General features: G+C 37.9%; 1 protein-coding gene across 2 annotated transcripts; it reads right to left on the bottom strand.

The window, feature by feature from the left end:
* Nucleotides 1-646: 646 nt before the first annotated feature.
* On the bottom strand, nucleotides 647-17111 carry ALDH6B2 (aldehyde dehydrogenase 6B2). Of its 2 annotated transcripts, XM_088946150.1 has the most exons (20): nucleotides 16897-17111; nucleotides 16691-16788; nucleotides 16452-16523; nucleotides 16193-16354; nucleotides 16034-16112; nucleotides 15709-15863; nucleotides 12687-12750; nucleotides 11665-11744; nucleotides 9190-9255; nucleotides 8226-8276; nucleotides 7962-8113; nucleotides 7392-7482; nucleotides 7034-7114; nucleotides 1970-2047; nucleotides 1791-1826; nucleotides 1642-1685; nucleotides 1468-1546; nucleotides 1252-1342; nucleotides 977-1131; nucleotides 647-882 (listed from the first exon to the last, which is right to left on the bottom strand). In XM_088946150.1, exons 1-19 carry the CDS (start codon nucleotides 17057-17059, stop codon nucleotides 1022-1024), a joined length of 1752 nt encoding a protein of 583 aa, XP_088802276.1. In that variant the 5' UTR covers nucleotides 17060-17111; the 3' UTR covers nucleotides 647-882; nucleotides 977-1021. The 2 variants fall into 2 exon arrangements, with proteins under 2 accessions (XP_088802276.1, XP_088802275.1); XM_088946149.1 differs by lacking the exon at nucleotides 647-882 and having other exon boundaries at nucleotides 931-1131.
* Between the last annotated feature and the right edge of the window lie 402 nt (nucleotides 17112-17513).

Genomic DNA, 17513 nt, shown 5'->3' with positions numbered 1-17513 from the left:
CGAAACAACCCTTGGAGGGGCATATCAGTAAGACGTTGGTGCCACTGGTTACCACTACCAGTGGTCTGATTAAAGACTAGGGTTCAGATGAGACAGAACAAAGACGATTTTGGATGTAGAGGGGAAGATGAGTTTGAAACTTTGTTCGTTTCAGTACCTGGTCAAAAAGGAGTAGATTTTCTTTGTTTTAAAGCTTTGAATACCCGGTTCAACCATACAACTCGCCGTTAAGAATGCCGTTAGTTTTCCTGTTAAAAAAAGTACAAGCAGACGTGTTTAAAATTTATTGAAGGGTGCACGCATCTTGTGGGCCGAAGGATCCACTGAATGCGAGCTCAATTTATGATACCTAAAATACTTTAACCAATAAAAAGTCACGTAAATTTGAATAACGGTTGATTGGTCACCAATAGCATGATGCCGGTTGGTTAACCTGATCGAGTTCTCTTCACCTTTCCCCAAATTTGTAGTTTTATACCCATGCCCACGATCCAATTGTTTTCTCTTAACCCTTGCTCCTAGAAATAAAATATATTAGAGGGAATACAATTGTTTTCTCTAAACACTTGGGCATCTCAAGAGAGGGCACAACACAATACATAGCTCTTACGCGTTGAAGGAACCCTCATTCATTGTTCCACTGCTCTTTTAAAGACAAATTAAATTTAATTAAAGTAGCTTGGCGGCTTCATTTTAACAGTAATGCATGTTATTTGGACTTGGGACAATTGGACAATGAAAGTTTCATCCCTCCATGTACCAGAAGATCAATTCCAATTCCAATCAAGACAACGGGGCATGAATGAAATTGAAAGGGGGAGGACGGGTTTGATGTAAGCTCGGTTATCCACTTCTTCGCAGCTCTCTTTGGCATGGGCAAGCCTAAAAACGAAAAAAAAAAAAAAAAGCAATCATGGACGTGCACAAAACTGGAGAGTTGAACAAAGTGCAATAACATTGGTTCTCATGCGTTTACAAATGATTCACTTCAGCAAAGAAACAAATGCATGATCTTGGGTTTTTATGCTTTCTGAGAAGTTGGCATGGCTAGTGATACTCCTTGGCCTGGTAAATCCTTCCACTGTTGAGTTATTGTTTTCATCTGAGTGTAGAAATGGACACCGGCCTTACCTGAAATCCAGAAAATATATTCTCTAAGTTGTAAGTTCAGAATATAGTCCAAGTCGACTCCTCTATTAGCTGTCTACTGAAAGAGAAAAAAAATGCGGAAGATTCAGAAATACATAGTACCATAGAAATTGAGATCGCCTGCAAATGATGCCTTGTTTCCAGTGAAAGAGAAGAAGGGCAATGGAACTGGGATTGGAACATTAATGCCCACCTGTATCGACATTTTAACAATTAAAAACATAGTTTGCAAAACCTTGTCCTAGTTTATGCTGGTCTTCGGTTCTCCATATTTCTTAAAGGGATTATATATCATCATCAGAGAAGTGATTTACTTACCTGGCCTGCTTCAATCTCATTTTGGAATTTCCTTGCAGCTATACCAGATGAGGTAAATATAGATGCGCCATTTCCATATCTGTAATGGCAGAACAACAAAATAAGGGAAAAGGAATCTACCAAAAGCAAATTAATGATTCGACAAGGTTGAAGACAACTGAGCTGAGAAAGTACTTGTTTCTGTTGACAATGTCTATGGCCTCTTCTAGGCTGTCAGCCTATATGTGTGTGACATCAAAAGAAAATTTTATTAGTGCTTTTTCAACTTTCAAGTGTAATCCATGAGGAACTTCAAAAGAAGAGACCAGCAAGAACTAGTATACCTGCATACAAAGAAGAACTGGGCCAAAGATCTCCTCCTGATTAACACAATATTCTGTGTTAAAAAATTTTATGCCATGGTCTTGGGACTTGGGTTCAAGTAAGCATTATTTCCACATGTTCAACCATTCCAAAAACATGAATAAATTAATAAAAGGACTGAAAGCACAGGAAGATATACCTTGTAACATTCCATGCTGCTTGTCACATTTGATAAGATTGTGGGACCAACAAAGTTACCATCCTCATACCCAGGAACCTATTTTTCATGTAAAGAGATCCAAAGCCACTCAGATCTTTGAAATAATTGATATTGCACAATGGAGTGGCTCCACAAAGACTTATCTCTTCCACAAAACAAAAAGGCTTTGGAGCTACAATGGATTACATATGCTTCATTCAGAACTTCATACAGGAATAAAAAATAAACCACTTCATTTTTGTGGAGGCATACCAAACACGCATTGTACATTTTCCCAATAAAACTTGGCGAGAAAAATATGCCACTTTAAATGAAAATGAAAGAATTTCTAGTTCGTTTCTGAATAAATCCTGCTTTAGTTAATGCTGTAAATTGAAATAGCACTAGTGGCTCCATAGCATCCATGGATGATATCATTAGAAGACTGCTACCTGCTATGATCAAACTAAACTTTGATGGCTTCAGTCTTGGGAACCAAGGAACCTTGGGCATTGGTGGTCACTTGTATGAGTATGTTACTGATGGTGTTTGCAGGCCTCATCGAGTCATCGGCACTGGAAATTCAATTGTTTATCCTCAAGTGATTAAGGCTGGGTACATACATCTTTGGACTGAGAATATCATGATGGAAGAAGACTTGTAGAGTTATTAGCTTTTTTTTTTTTGATAATTTCTTAAACTACCCTTATGGTTTAGCTAATTGACTAAGTATACCCTTACTGTTTCTGACAATTGACTAACTCTACCCTTACCGTTAGGATCCGTTAATATTCCGTCACACGTGATATATTATTTTTTGAAAAACCCAATTTTACCCTTCATCCCTCTCCTTCTCCCTTCTTTTTCTTCTCCTTCTTCACCGTCTTCTTCAAGAGACCCACCGGCACCTCCTGGCAATCTGCCGATAAAAACCCTTAAGCTCCACTCTGTGGTGAAGAGAAAACGATGATTAACCCTCTTAATGTAAAAATCTGTTTACCTCTGCCAATTTTGTTAAGAAATTTTCAGAACCATTTCGCTATCAAATCTTCAAGTTCTTTCGGAGGCTTTTCCGAGAAGAACTCCTTGTTTTGCTCCTTAGATTCGAACGCAAGTCAGGTTAACCTATCTACCAGCTTGCAGAGAGGTGGAGAGGGAGAACAAAGAGGGGAAGGGGCAGAGGAAAAATAAGATCTGGGAGTTGCAGAACTCCTTGCTTCACTGCTCTTCTTGGACTTCCGGCCACTCAAAGCAATGGAACTCCTCCAGGAGCCACAAATGCATCTCTGTCTTGATGATGAACAGGGAATTGCTGCTGCAACTTCTAGCAGCAGCGGCTCAAATGCATCTCTCTTCTCTCGTTCTTCCTCTCCCTCTCTCTTGTTCTTCCCCCCCACCTCCAGCCTCTCTCTCTCCCCTTTTTCTCTCTTGTCACTGTTGGTCCGCTGCTGCTGCAATGAAAATGGGCGCAGCAGCGGCAAACCTGCATTGAGGGGTCAGGCAGTTCAGAGAGAGGATTCAGATGCAGTTGTTACTTCCGGCAGTTCAGGCTTGCAGCTCGTTACCGACTTGCAGCTCGGGGATGATGTGTACAAAGAAGGGAATGGTGGTTTAAAAATCCTTCCAGCATATCCTCCAGTTTCCCGGTTGCTGGATGTTCAATTACCATAGTGGAGATTTTAGTTTCGGCGAGACTGTGTCTAGAATGTGTCTATTGTGATGGGAACATTTATTTTAAAAGCAAACAACACAAGCCTGCTTAGCAGTTTCACAAATGTTCAACACGAGCCTGCTGAGCGCTCCCCCTGCTCAGACAAGTGGCACTCCGCAGGTTATTGACGGGGCTGGTAGAGGGCATGGGGGCAGAGGTGCTTGCTGCTTAACAAATAAGTCAAAGCTTCCAGATGATGTGTGGGGTGGCGATGCTTATTCTTGGTCATCACTCACAATTTCGTGGAGTTACGGTAGTAAGGGTGGCATGACTAGCAAAGAGGACTATGGTAGTGCTGGTGGTGGGCAGAAACAGGGGCGAGAGAGAGGGCCGTCTGGAGGCTCGCATTGCTGCTATAGGGGAGAGAGAGAGGGCTGTGTAGAGGGATCTGCCGCTGCTGCTACAGGTTGCAGTGGAGGCTCGCATTGCTGCTAAAGGGGAGAGAGGAGGGGGGGGGCTGTGTAGAGGGATCCGCTGCTGCTGCTACAGGTTGCAGTGGAGGCTCGTGTTGCTGCTACAGGAGAGAGAGAGAGAGAGAGAGAGCTGTGTAGAGGGATCTGCCACTCCTGCTACAGGTTGCAGTGGAAGCTCGCGTTGCTGCTACAGGGGAGAGAGAGAGAGAGAGAGGGCTGTGTAGAGGGGCGAGATGGAGAGGGAACAAAGGGGATGGACGGAAAGAGAGAGACAGAGAGAGAGGATCATGTAGAGGGGTCCATCGCTGCTACCTGTAGCGGCGGCGGCGGTGATGAAACAAGGATGAGAGGGAGAGGGAACGAAGGGAACGGACAGGGAGAAGAGAGGGCTGTGTGGAGGGGTCTGCTGCTGTTACATGTTGCAGCAGAGGCGGTGATGAAACAGGGGCGAGAGGGGCTTGCACGTCAAGGAAGACGAAGAAGAAGAAAGGAGATCTCACATAAGGGCTAAACGGGCATTTCAGCCCTGCTGTTAATATTTTAACGGTAGTGGTGATTTTTCAAAACAATAGGGGTAGCATTAGACAATATTCAAACAGTAGGGGTATACTTAGTCAATTAGCTAAATCATAAGGGTAGTTTAAGAAATTTGCCCTTAGAGTTATTAGCTTGCCAATTGATGCAGATGAAAAAAAAAAAAAAGGGAAAAAGAAGAAGGGATTGAGTTGCAGCCATCTAGAAGAAGTTCACTATCTTTTGCAATAACAAACTTGCCTATTTTAATTTTTAGACTTGCTATTTGTAGTAATTCATGTCATTGAAATTTATTGTAAAATCTTGATTTATTTCTTTTACTAATACTTGTTACTAAATTTTCTTTTTAAATATAGGCCTCTTTAGCAGGTGGTGTTAGAAATATCAAGAGTCTAGCTGTCAATTGGGATCCACATAGAATCCCCGTTGTTCAGTCATTCTATTTGTTAAAAAACTATAACTTGTTAGAAATCCTATTCAGACTGGAATATAAGCTGGCCAACTATAATGTGTGGTCTATAAATAAAGCTTCTTCTGTTATCAAAAGGAAGTTACAAAGAATCAAATATAGTTGAATATTGTTTTACCTGATCAATACATGCATTTTCTCTTTTCCCTATATTTTCTCTTCTTTTTCATTTCAAAAAAAGGATGCAACAGATTTGAAGCTCAAATCTGAAACCTCTCCTTTTCTTCTCTAACCCACCTCTTCTATCACCTTTCACCTCATGTATGCTTTGATTACAAGCACTTAGTGCCTCTCCCTATTGTATATCATACTTCATAGATATGCCTTCATGAACTAATAGTCGGGAGTAGAGGTGTAAACTGGGTTGTGTCATGCAGGAAAGACACGACTTTGCGGGCTGCCAGTGCTTTAGTGGTCCATGCCATGCCAGCACACGGGCATGGGTGGACCGTGCCTGCCTGGCCCGGAACTCTTCAAAGGTCAAGCCTGGCACAGCCCGCAACACGAACCTAGGCAGGCCCATTCCAGGCCATGAGAGGCATGATTTAAAAAAAATGAAAAAGTTAAAATAAACTACCAAAATAGACAAGAAATTGAAAAAAAAAAAACTTAAAATTTTATTCTATATGAATTTTGATGTATACAATTGTTTATATATGAAATAATAAAATGAAATTAAAAAAATTACAATACAATTTGTTCCATTATATGTGTGTGTGTGTGTGTATGTATGTATATGCATATATAATTTGTTCCATTATATGATAATGACATCATAACTGTTTTGTGATGTAGGATTTTCTCTGCATATCATAGAGTTGGATTTGATCAACATTCTCTTCTTTTTTTATTTGGCCAGTAAGTGATCAGAATTTATTAGTTCATGAAGGTATACGTTAAGGTATAAAGGAGGGAAGGAAGAGAATGTTGATCAAATCCAACTCTATGATATGCAGAGAAAATCCTACATCACAAAACAGTTATGGTGTCATTCTCATATAATGGAACAAACTAAGCTATGCTCATTTCCTTTCATCATTCCATATAGTACAAAGGAAAATATTTCCATGTATACAGGAAAACTAGTAGAGATCTTGATTGTTTGATTTAAAGACACCAAGGACTGTAAATATGAAAGGATTTCAACAATGCAATAATTTGTTTTCTACTCATGTATTTAAGGGGGAAAAACTTCAATGACTTTTACTTCTAATAAATGTGAATGCTAAGATGGATGAGTGGAAAATCTAGAAAGGATAGGATCAGAAATAAGTCATCCGTAGGAACCTAGGAGTAGCCCCAATAGGTGATAAAATGAAAGAAAGTATACTAAGATGGTTTAGTCACGTGCATAGAAGACCACCAACAGCACCAGTTAGAAGAAATGATTTGTTACAAGTTGAAGAGGCTAGTAGACCAAAAGGGACATGGTAGAAGTAGTAAGAAATGATTTAGGCACTAATAATTTAACAGTGGATATAGCTTTGAATAGAATGGATTGGCAAAACAAGGGTCATGTAGCCGACTCCATATAGTTGGTTTAAAAAGTAGTGTTTCATAAGACAAAAACACTCCTATGTATTGATCTTTGTCATTGTAGATAAGGAATTTACCTTTTCCACTAGGTATGTGCTTGGTTTCTCCAAATCATCCGCCTGAGTTCTTTTTTTATTTTTGAGATAATAATTTGTTTTCTTCTGCTTTCTTTCAAAAGACTAACTAAAAGAAAAGCTCCATGAAGCTATCAGGTAAGATGTATTTCCAACATCATGTCAAATATGCCAAGTGAGAGAGGGTTCTTGCACATATGTAGGACATGTTGCTCTTTCTTCAATGCTTTAAGAGAGAAAACCCTCCATTACATAAAGAAAAAGCAAGCAAGCAGAATCTTATCGGCAAACATAGATGACAAAACAGAAGGATATAAGTGTGCATACCACAATATCTCTCCCGTCAAGCAAAAGTTCGGCACCACTTTCAACACCACTCTGGATCAGTTTGCATATTCGATTCTTTGCCTGTGGTTACAGAAGGCATGTAAACAGCAACATAAAAAGCAGGAAGAAAACATACAAAAAGATGCACATATAGAAACAGACTCGGCTCTATGCTACTGCTATGATGGCATCAAATACACTATTAATATGTCAATGGAGAACAAAGTTCCATGAAATTTTTTAATATGCCATTTTTTTATAAGATAATACAAATTAAGGAACTTGGATAAATCTCAACTGGTCATCTTCCACCAACATTATGGTGCAGGTTAATTGGTAATTTTAGTAGTTAGTACACCTGTTTGCTAATAACTGGACCAAGGTCTACACCAGGCTCAATTCCAGCACTAACTTTAAGTGACTTTGCCCTCTCCACAAGTCTCTCCACCCTGAAGAAAGCAAAATGAATGATGAACCTTATCAAAAATCTTTAGCATCAAGTAACTAAAAACAATTCCCAGAATCACCATTATCTTTTGAGAAAACTATCATACTGAAGAGCATAGAATAGGATACCAACATTCAAATCATACAGAGAGTGAAGACATGTATTTAAAGAACATTTATTTACTAATTTCAACTTTCTTCATCAATAACTGACATTTTTTCAAGATAAAAAGTGAAATAAAATGGTGTAAATCCCACTCCCAAATACAGGAGGCAGCAAGTGCATAACACATTTATTTTTAATGCACATACATTTTTTTTTTATTTTTACAAAAAAAAAATATGCATGTGTGCATGCATTAAGATGTAGAAATAGAAAATTGTTCATATTTAAGGAACCTTGGACAAAGCTACTTTTAAATAAAACCACAATTAACTAAAACAACAAATAAAAATAAACTAGGTAAACAAACCACAATACCATGATTTTGTCTCTCCAACAAAAATTGCTGTGCTGAGTGCCATGCACCTTTGCCCTGCAGCACCAAAACCAGCAGCTACTAGAGCATTCAAAGAAGCATCCATGCTTGCATCAGGCAAGACAATAGCATGATTTTTTGCTCCCATATTTGACTGATGACAAAAGTCAAAGCAATGAATTTAAGTTGACTTACAAGCAATATGCATCTAGTTAGATGACAAAAAGACCCCATGCTCTTTGCTAAAGCGAAGGAACGGTAATTACCTGAATACGTTTTCCTTTAGCTGCAGCTCTTGCATATATGTGCATGCCAGCCTTGAAAAAAGAGAGCAGAAGGATAAGAAAGTTACTTATAAAAGTCAAGCAATACAATAGTTGGAGAATGCAATCCTCTCGGAGGCCAACTCATCTTCACAAAATTAGATCCAAATTTGATAATATGAACTGCTAAAAGCAAACCTGATCTTATCTTCTTCAGATTGGCAAGTTGCAGAGAACATGGATAATTTTCTCACAATTTTGTTTGGTTCATAAAAAACAAGTTTTAGTGACAAAGTGTAGATAGAAGAAAAGGTTTAGAATATATGCAAATGAAAGTAAATGCCAAGGTCCAAATATTACACAAAACAACACATCTTTATGAGCTACTTTAGCAAGAAAATCGCATATTAAAGAGTAATGTAATCAAGGAAGATACCAAAACATATGCCAACACTATGTGAGAGGTGAATATGGCCGTTTTTCTTACCAAGCACCTAAAATGTTCCATTATTTAATTAACCCACCACAGTAACAATATTGAAGTTGACGCTTTTGGGCATTCTCATCCCTTTAAGAAAAACTAAGGCTTTAGACTTCTATAAATCATTAACACCCAAAACATCCCAAGAAAATTGTGAGTAGTATTCTTATGGTCCAAAAACATCCCAACAATAGCTGAGATTAAGAATTTTAAAACCAACACTCCTTGAAGTTGAAGTGAATATTTGATATCCCCTTGGGAGAATTCTATTTCCTAAATTTTTCTGAAAGGGATGAGCGAGCCTACACAAGCCATTATGCTCCTCCAAAGTAACCTGATGTTTTATTAAGGATGTATACGATTGGATCATTTACAAGACTAACTTGAAAATAGATTAATGGGATTGGCATAAAATGGTTCTAAAGATAGAAGCATCATGTAGGAATAAGTAGTAGGAATTGCATGTTGTGGACGAGATGAACTTACAGTGTTTGAACCAACAAATGAAATAGCCTTGACATCGTCATCATCACAAATATTATTAACAACATCCTGTCCAAATTGAAAGCAGGAATTTCTGTCAGAGATAACATAACTAGATAGACTAGAATACCAAATCAAAACAGATAAATGTGTTCCTATGATAAATAATAAAAATTCATAGAAAAAAAACAATAATAAAAATGATATTCAACCCAGATATGCAGCACATGATTTGTACATAATGATCTATTTCATGTTTTATAATGAATATAAAGTTATGGTTACTGATCATACAGAAAAAGGCATAGACCTTATACAAAGAAAAGGTAGTTTTGTTGGCAAGATATCATGTATTTAACTCATCTCTTAAACATAACAGCTCGATATAATATTTCATCCTTTTCATCCTAATAAAAGAACAATATTTTCTGAAAGATAGAATGTGTCAGAAACCAGGTACTAGCTGTATGTCGCTAGAACCTTCATTCACAGCATTTAATTAGTCATATCTCTTTTTTTCAACTATAAATTGTACTCCAATTATATAGATTTTTTCAGGTACATCAGTTAACTCTGCATACACTTCTTTTGTACCGCACACTTATATATTTTTAGAAATTTGGAGGGTAAATTATTTTAAAAGGCACACCACACATCTAACAGACATATGGGTATTGTGCACAGGATTTCTAGAGTTACCATCTCATACACCTTGCTATAGGTGCAACTTGGGATGGACCAACCTTAGCCTAACCCTCAACCCAAAAAAAGGAAGGGGGGTAGGGTTGGGTTAAGATTGGAAAATCTTGACCTGATATAAAGTTAGGTTGAGTTAGGGTTTGATGCCTTGAGCAACCCAATCAAACCCAAACCTTATGTATTAGACTTGTATTTGTATGCTCTTGTATATTATTTATGATACATATATTGATTTACGTATATAAGTCAAGGTTTAAAATGTCTATGTCGATGGAAATATCGCTTACCAAAATATAGGACATATGTCGGAAATGTCATAAATGTCAAGGGGAAAAATTGTAAAAAGTAGAGACATTGTGGGAATATTATGAAGTATGTGGAAATATGCAATGATATTTTGTAAAATGATAAAAGAAGCATTAATACATATTTCTAGACTATTATCTTATTCCCAACCATTATATAAAGCTAAGAAACGAAGATCAACAACAAATTAGTAAATGATGATTTACTGATTTGTTATGCATTTTGATGTATTTACAAGGTTATCTGATATTTTCTTTTCTTATTTTTAATTCTGATTTATTATAAATTCTAATATATTTATTCCACACTAGTAAATAGAAATACATTTATTCTGATTTTTTAAATATTAAAGTTATAATACATTATGTTTTATTATAAATTTAATAAACTGTTTCTCCTTTTTGTAGTATTAAGATTATGATAAATTATGATTTCTTATAAAACTTAATGAATTTATTATGATTTTTAATAGTAAACATATAATAAATTATGATTTAGTATAAAATTTAATAAATTTATTCTGATTTTTTATATTAAATGTAGAATATGATTTATTATAAAATTTAACAAACATTTTCTGATTTTAATAAATATTTTAAAAAATACTAACTGGTTAATATTTTATGTTTTATATTATAAAGTAATTAATTTATTCTTTTGTTTTTATATTTTGTTAATTCTTTTTTATAAATATTTTATTTGAAATATTAAATAGAAATTATTAATGGAATAATTTATATTAATATACTGTATTATAATAATATAATATACTAATATATTATACTATAAATGTATATTAGTCAACATCCTATCGACATTGTTGACATAATAGGAAAATTTGTCTTTTTTTTTTTGTTATTTGGACTAATTTGGTTGAAATTTCCGAAATATAGGAAATGTCGACCAAAATAATGTAATTTTTATATTACCATCCATTTTCATGTCAGGTGACATTTCGCGACATTTGAAACCATGATATAAGTATGATTATGTGAGAGAGGAAATAGAAAAGAAGATGATGAAGGGATTTCTTTGTAAAATATAACATAATATGATTTATATGTATCATTTGCATTCATTATACACATGCTTGTATGAGTATGGCAGTGTGTGCTTATGCATGCGGTTGTCAATTTGGTAGGAAAGGTTCCAACTGAAACCGAACTCAATCAACTTATTTAATGATTAGATTGGGTTAGGGTGGACTACTGGAGAACCTCAGGTTGAAGATCACGTATGGTTAGGGTTAGGGTTAGGGTTGAGATTTTAAAACATCAGGCAGGGTTAGGCTTTTCCATGGACTCAAGCCAACCAAGCCCATGTTGCATCCCTAGACCTTGTACTGGTGATGCACACAAAACCAGTACCTGTTGCTACATAGGATCCTTCTATGCAGTTTGCTATTTAATATGAGGTGAAACACTGAACCAAAACAAAGTGAAAAATGAAAAAATAGAAGAAATAAAAGCATACATTGGTTCCATGAACAATATTTAAGACACCATTGGGCAAACCAGCCTCCATTGCAAGCTCTGCAAGTATCATAGAAGCCCCTAAAGAGAAAACCGCAATAAATCACGTTAGGAGAATTAATATTTGGGAGAAATAAAACAGCCAAAAAGATCTGTACTTAGACAGAAAGCAAATAAGACAAACATGTCAATATGTAATTTAGGGATTCTTGGGAAGAGCCTTCCACTTTCATAGCAAACAAAGGCAATTGCAGTAGACAGGCAACCTACTACTAAGAATGGCATGTCTGAGTTGTTAAAAACCATGGTCACTCACTGCAGCTCAGAAGGCTATAATCATTTAGTCCCCAGAATTTCATGTTATTGACTACAAGTTAAGGCCAATCAGTTTATAAACATGACCAAGGAGCTTGTTTGAATATTGAAGGGAAAAATAATATGAGAAAGACAATATGAATTAATGCAGCCTAGACTTCTTGGGATACTTGCCATACTTGTAGAAATTCATTCTTTTATCCAATTAATAAAATTCTTACAGCCACCAATAAAAATATATATATACAACTTCATGACAATTGTATCAAGCACACAACTACTAGTTACCGGATTCAAATATATAAAATAGAGAAAATGCACAAGAAAGAAGAGGGGTAAATGAACAGGGAAATAACACAAGATTATAAAGACAAAAGGTTACTTTGTTCAATAATATCCCTATGGACCCAATGGATGGAACACCATTCCAACCATCCCACCCCTCTCCACATTCAAAGAAAAGAAGAAAGCCATTTTTAGTACATCATAAAATATGTTGGAACAATTACAATCAGAACAGGTTCCTCCAGGTGAAAGTTTTAGTGCATTCCACCACCAACAAGAGTTGGGGAAAGTTCCATAGGCTCATGTAATAGATGATTCAACTACTTAAAAGGGAGGTGCATAGCCATAGATAACCTCTTTGTTGATTTTCATGGAAATCTAATTAAAGGGAAAAAATAGGAATAGAAAGCAGGGGACTGGCACCTGGATCCTTCTCTGATGGCTTTAGAACAAATGTGTTGCCACACGTAACTGCCACTGGAAACATCTGTAGACAACAAAACTCTTGTAGTCATACAACAACCAAATATGTAACGAGAACAACATTTTTAAGGTATTAGATAACACAATCTTGTGATTGATGATGGTTAAATCTCGGGCTGTCAAGTATGAGAATGCAGCTTTGAGTATGAGAGCGGCCAATTTGCGCAAAAAAATGCCAAAGATTAGGACTGTATCCAGTCCAATCCTCCCAAGACCCCAGAGAGTTGGGACCAACAACTTTGGGTAATGGATTTTTGTGTCTGGTAAACGATAAAAGTTTATTGTGTCCACTTCGACTACCAAAAAAATAGAGGGGGAAAAAATCCAATCAGGAGAATTCTCCAAGGAACCTTGCATCTGCATCTTTGTATAGGATCCTAGTTATTATTTTTCCATAATACAATAAAAGTGTGATGCAAGCTAACAATGGGTCAAAGTATCTTACTAAGTGTGTTGTGGATGCATTCGTAGGAAGAATTACCGCCGCCGGCAGCAACAGTGAGGGGGGCCCACACAGCAGCTTATCTTGCCACGTCAGCTCTTCTTGCCAGCTCACCAATAGTTTACTTATTCCAGTTCTGTTCTTACTTATCTAGTTCTGTTCTTACTTATCTATTAGAGATAGGAACTGAGTTCTGTTAGAAGTCTGTTAGAAGTAGGAGTTCTGTTCTTACTTATCTAGTTCTGTTCTTACTAATCTATTAGAGATAAGAACTGAGTTCTGTTAGAAGTCTGTTAGAAGTAGGAGTTTGATTTAAAGTTGGATTGTCCTAGCTTAGTCGAATGGAGTAAGGAGTCTCCTCTTGTAATCTCCTATTTAAGGAGCTGTGATTTGGGAATAAAGTATTCAATTTTCCAGTAAGAGAAGAGTGAGGAGAGTTCGGGTGGTCTCTTGGACAAATCACCCATTCGGTTTCCACAATAGGGTCTGTACGCAAGGGAAGGCGCAAGGGGAAGCAAGAGGTTCTCCCCGTGGACCGACCCGTGACGAGATCCTATGTCCGGGCCCATAACAGGAGCCGCTGTCTTCCAGGGTCCACGAACTGGAACATAGGCTTGCAGAAACCAGCATGGAGGTTTGTGAAGTCAAGGATGATGTCTGGGAGCTGCGATGCCTACTGGAAGCATTCCTCTCCAACACCACAAACAGCCGTCGTCCGGACTGGGCAGAGACGTCCAGCGAACAGCAAATCACTGAACCGACAGCCGCAGTTATTCCCAAGTATAGCCGACTAGAATTCCCATCTTACAACGGCACCGGAGACCCGTTAGGACGGCTGTATAGCTGCGAACAGTTCTTCCGTAATCAGCGCACTGATGACAAAGATAAGGTCAGTCTGGCCGCCTTCCACCTATCAGAAGAGGCGCAGCTCTGGTTCTACCGACTAGAGCAAGAAGAACCCAGGCTCAGTTGAGGGCAGTTTAAATCACACTGTCTCCTCAAGTTCGGACCACCGTTGACAAGCAACCTGCTGGGCGAGTTAATCAACCTCAAGCAAATTGGAATGATGGCAGAATACCAATGCCAGTTCCAAACCCTTCTCGCCAGAGCAACCTCGGTTCGTGCAGATCAGCAAGTCGATATGTTCACCGCGGGGCTAGCAGAACCCCTAAGATGGACATCGAGATGCAACACCCTCCCAACCTGGTCACAGCCATGAACCTAGCACGCGCCTTCGAACGCAAACTACAACTCAGCCACGGAACCTTCAGTATGGGGCGGCCTCCATCAACATGGGCATACCTGGAACCACTCAGAATGGCTCCATATCCAGTAGCCAGTCAAGAACGGAAGCCATAGACGAGCACCAATTCCAGATCAGCATCCAGTGTGGGGAGCAACGTCGTTACACCCCCTATTAAGCACTTGTCCAGGGATGAGAAGGCAGAACGCAGGGCGAGGGGGCAATGTTTTAATTGTGATGAACTCTACTTAACAGGGCAGAAGTGCAAGAGACTTTTCTGCTTCCTGGTGAAACAAGAGGAAGATGAGGATGAACCCCCTTCATTGGAACCCGATCCAGAAGGGCAAAGTCATTCCACTTATTTGGGATTCCTTTGACGGTGTTTCCCGACACCCGTCCTGAATTCGAGCTTGAGGACAAGCTCGTAGTCCAAGAGGGGAGTAATGTTGTGGATGCATTCGTGGGAAGAATTACCGCCGCCGGCAGCAACAATGAGGAAGGCCCACACAGCAACTTATCTTGCCACGTCAGCTCTTCTTGCCAGCTCGCCAATAGTTTACTTATTCCAGTTCCGTTCTTACTTATCTAGTTTTGTTCTTACTTATCTATTAGAGATAGGAACTGAGTTCTGTTAGAAGTCTGTTAGAAGTAGGAGTTTTGTTCTTACTTATCTATTAGAGATAGGAACTGAGTTCTGTTAGAAGTCTGTTAGAAGTAGGAGTTTGATTTAAGGTTGGATTGTCCTAGGTTAGTCTAATGGAGTAAGGAGTCTCCTCTTGTAATCTCCTATTTAAGGAGTTGTGATTTGGGAATAAAGTATTCAGTTTTCCAGTAAGAGAAGAGTGAGGAGAGTTCGGGTGGTCTCTTGGACAAATCACCCATTCGGTTTCCACAATAGGGTCTGCACGCAAGGGAAGGCGCAAGGGGAAGCAAGAGGTTCTCCCCGTGGACCGACCCGTGACGAGATCCTACGCCCGGGCCCATAACAAAGTGACAAGAAAATTAATCAACACTTGTAAGTAACCTAACCACTATGAAATTTGCTATTTGTGTCCTAAGCTCCTAATAAAGGATTCTAGTGATTACTTTCCTATTATAATAAAGAATCTACATAATGTAATAATTGATCTAAATATCTTAATAAGAAAAAATATGTAAGAAGTACCATAAAATAGCATAAGTGTACACAATTAACTGTATATATGGTCAAAGAGACACACAAATAATTAAAGAAAAATTAGAAAAAAAATAAGAAAATAAGAAAATAATGGGCCTACCCACAGGGGAATCATCGCAGGGAAATTAAAGGGGCATATCCCAGCACAAACCCCAAGTGGTTCCCTAATGCTGTATGTATCAATTCCATTAGACACATTTGAAACAAACTCCCCCATTTGTAGAGTGGCCATTCCACAAACATGTTCCACGACCTCTGCAAGAGAAATTCAGAAATTTCATAGAGATGCAATCATAATGATCTTGAATTCATGCATCAATCAGTATTCTTATTTGGCTCCCAAAAGAAATCAGTATTTTATTCTAAACAGACATATATATATATATATAGCCGGTTAAATCAGATAACATGAGAAACACACTAACCTAATCCACGGAATACATCACCATGAGCATCTTTCAATGTCTTTCCCTGTTCAGTAGTTATATTCATTGCGAGCTTATCCTGTAGACAAGATTGTTATATTAATTGGCATAAAATGGATAACACGAAAGCCAAATAAATCACATCCATATCGTGCTTACAATGTCCCTACGGATGAGCTCTTGAAGCTTGAACATAATACGCTGACGGGTAGTCACGGGTGTGTTTCTCCATGACGGGAAAGCCTGTTTGGCAGCACTTACTGCAGCTTTGAACTCCTCATTCGTAGTTAAAGGCACTTGAGAAACAACCTCTTGTGTAGCCTATTAGTATACGAAATTAAGGAGAATATCTTTACTGTATCTCACTCAAAATTAAAGGAGAAAAGAAAATGAAAATTTATGGTAATCCTGATCTTACAGGGTTTATAACATCGATTGTAATACTTGCTTGTGACTCCATAAATTCACCTCCGATGAGATTGCGAAGCCTCTGCCATAACAAACCAAATAAAGGAATAAATTAGATAATCACCATAGTCACCACTCTCCCATGTACGATCGATTAACAAATAACAACAACCAAGAGAAATAAACAAATAAACGGGTGTAACAAAATTCAAGCAAAGATCAACCCTAAAGGTCGACATCCGAACGTACCGGAGGGTTTCTCTGACTCGAAGATGCCTGTGTGGCTGTGGAGAAACGTGAGATTCCGAGAGCATATAGCTGAGGGTTGCATGGTCTCAGGTTCCTCACTGCGACAAAAGCAGATTATTACAAAATTGACAATTAAGATTAGTACCAGAACTGAAGAAGAAGATTAGTAAAAGCTTGTATTCTTTCTCTGTCTAGTCCATCGTTACCCCGACGAAACGAAGACTGAAACATTTTGCTTGGAATTGCTGTTTCGGACCCCGACAGCGAAGACAAAGGACCCTCTGCTCTGCACTGCAGTAGGCAGCAGCTAAGCGCTTCTACGATCTCTCTCCTGTTCGCCTTTTTATTGTTGAGTAAGCAAGTGGGCATTGGTTCCTCTACGTCCGATCCGCGTGTTCGACCCGAACCATATTACCGCGACCTGGCATTTTAAAATTTAAACCTTGACTTCGGATTTATTAAGCATTTGGCATTTTTGGAAACATGTGGAATTTTAAGGGGGTGTTGTCAAAACGCATTATTGATTTTTTTTTTTTTAATTTAAAGAACGTGTTTTCATCTCATTATCAATATGTTTATTAGTAATTATTGAAGCCATTATATTTATTGATATTATTATTAATATCATGGATCATATAATATCTGCACTCTAATTTTTTTATGGACCATTATTTTGATTATTTTAAAAATAAGAATTGTTTTTTAAATGAAACTAACTTGATTTTATGCTGAAACAAATAAAAACAAAAGCATTCATAGCGTAAAACGCCCCTGAAAATGGCAGTTGTGCACCGACACCATGATAGACTTTTATGCTGTGTTT

Source organism: Nelumbo lutea, chromosome 5 (genome assembly GCF_056320005.1).
Source record: "Nelumbo lutea isolate HS-2025 chromosome 5, American lotus-T2T, whole genome shotgun sequence".
NCBI classification, from domain to species: Eukaryota; Viridiplantae; Streptophyta; class Magnoliopsida; order Proteales; family Nelumbonaceae; genus Nelumbo; species Nelumbo lutea.
The sequence above is the reverse complement of the archived record's forward strand: the minus strand, read 5'-3'. Positions and strand labels throughout refer to the sequence as shown.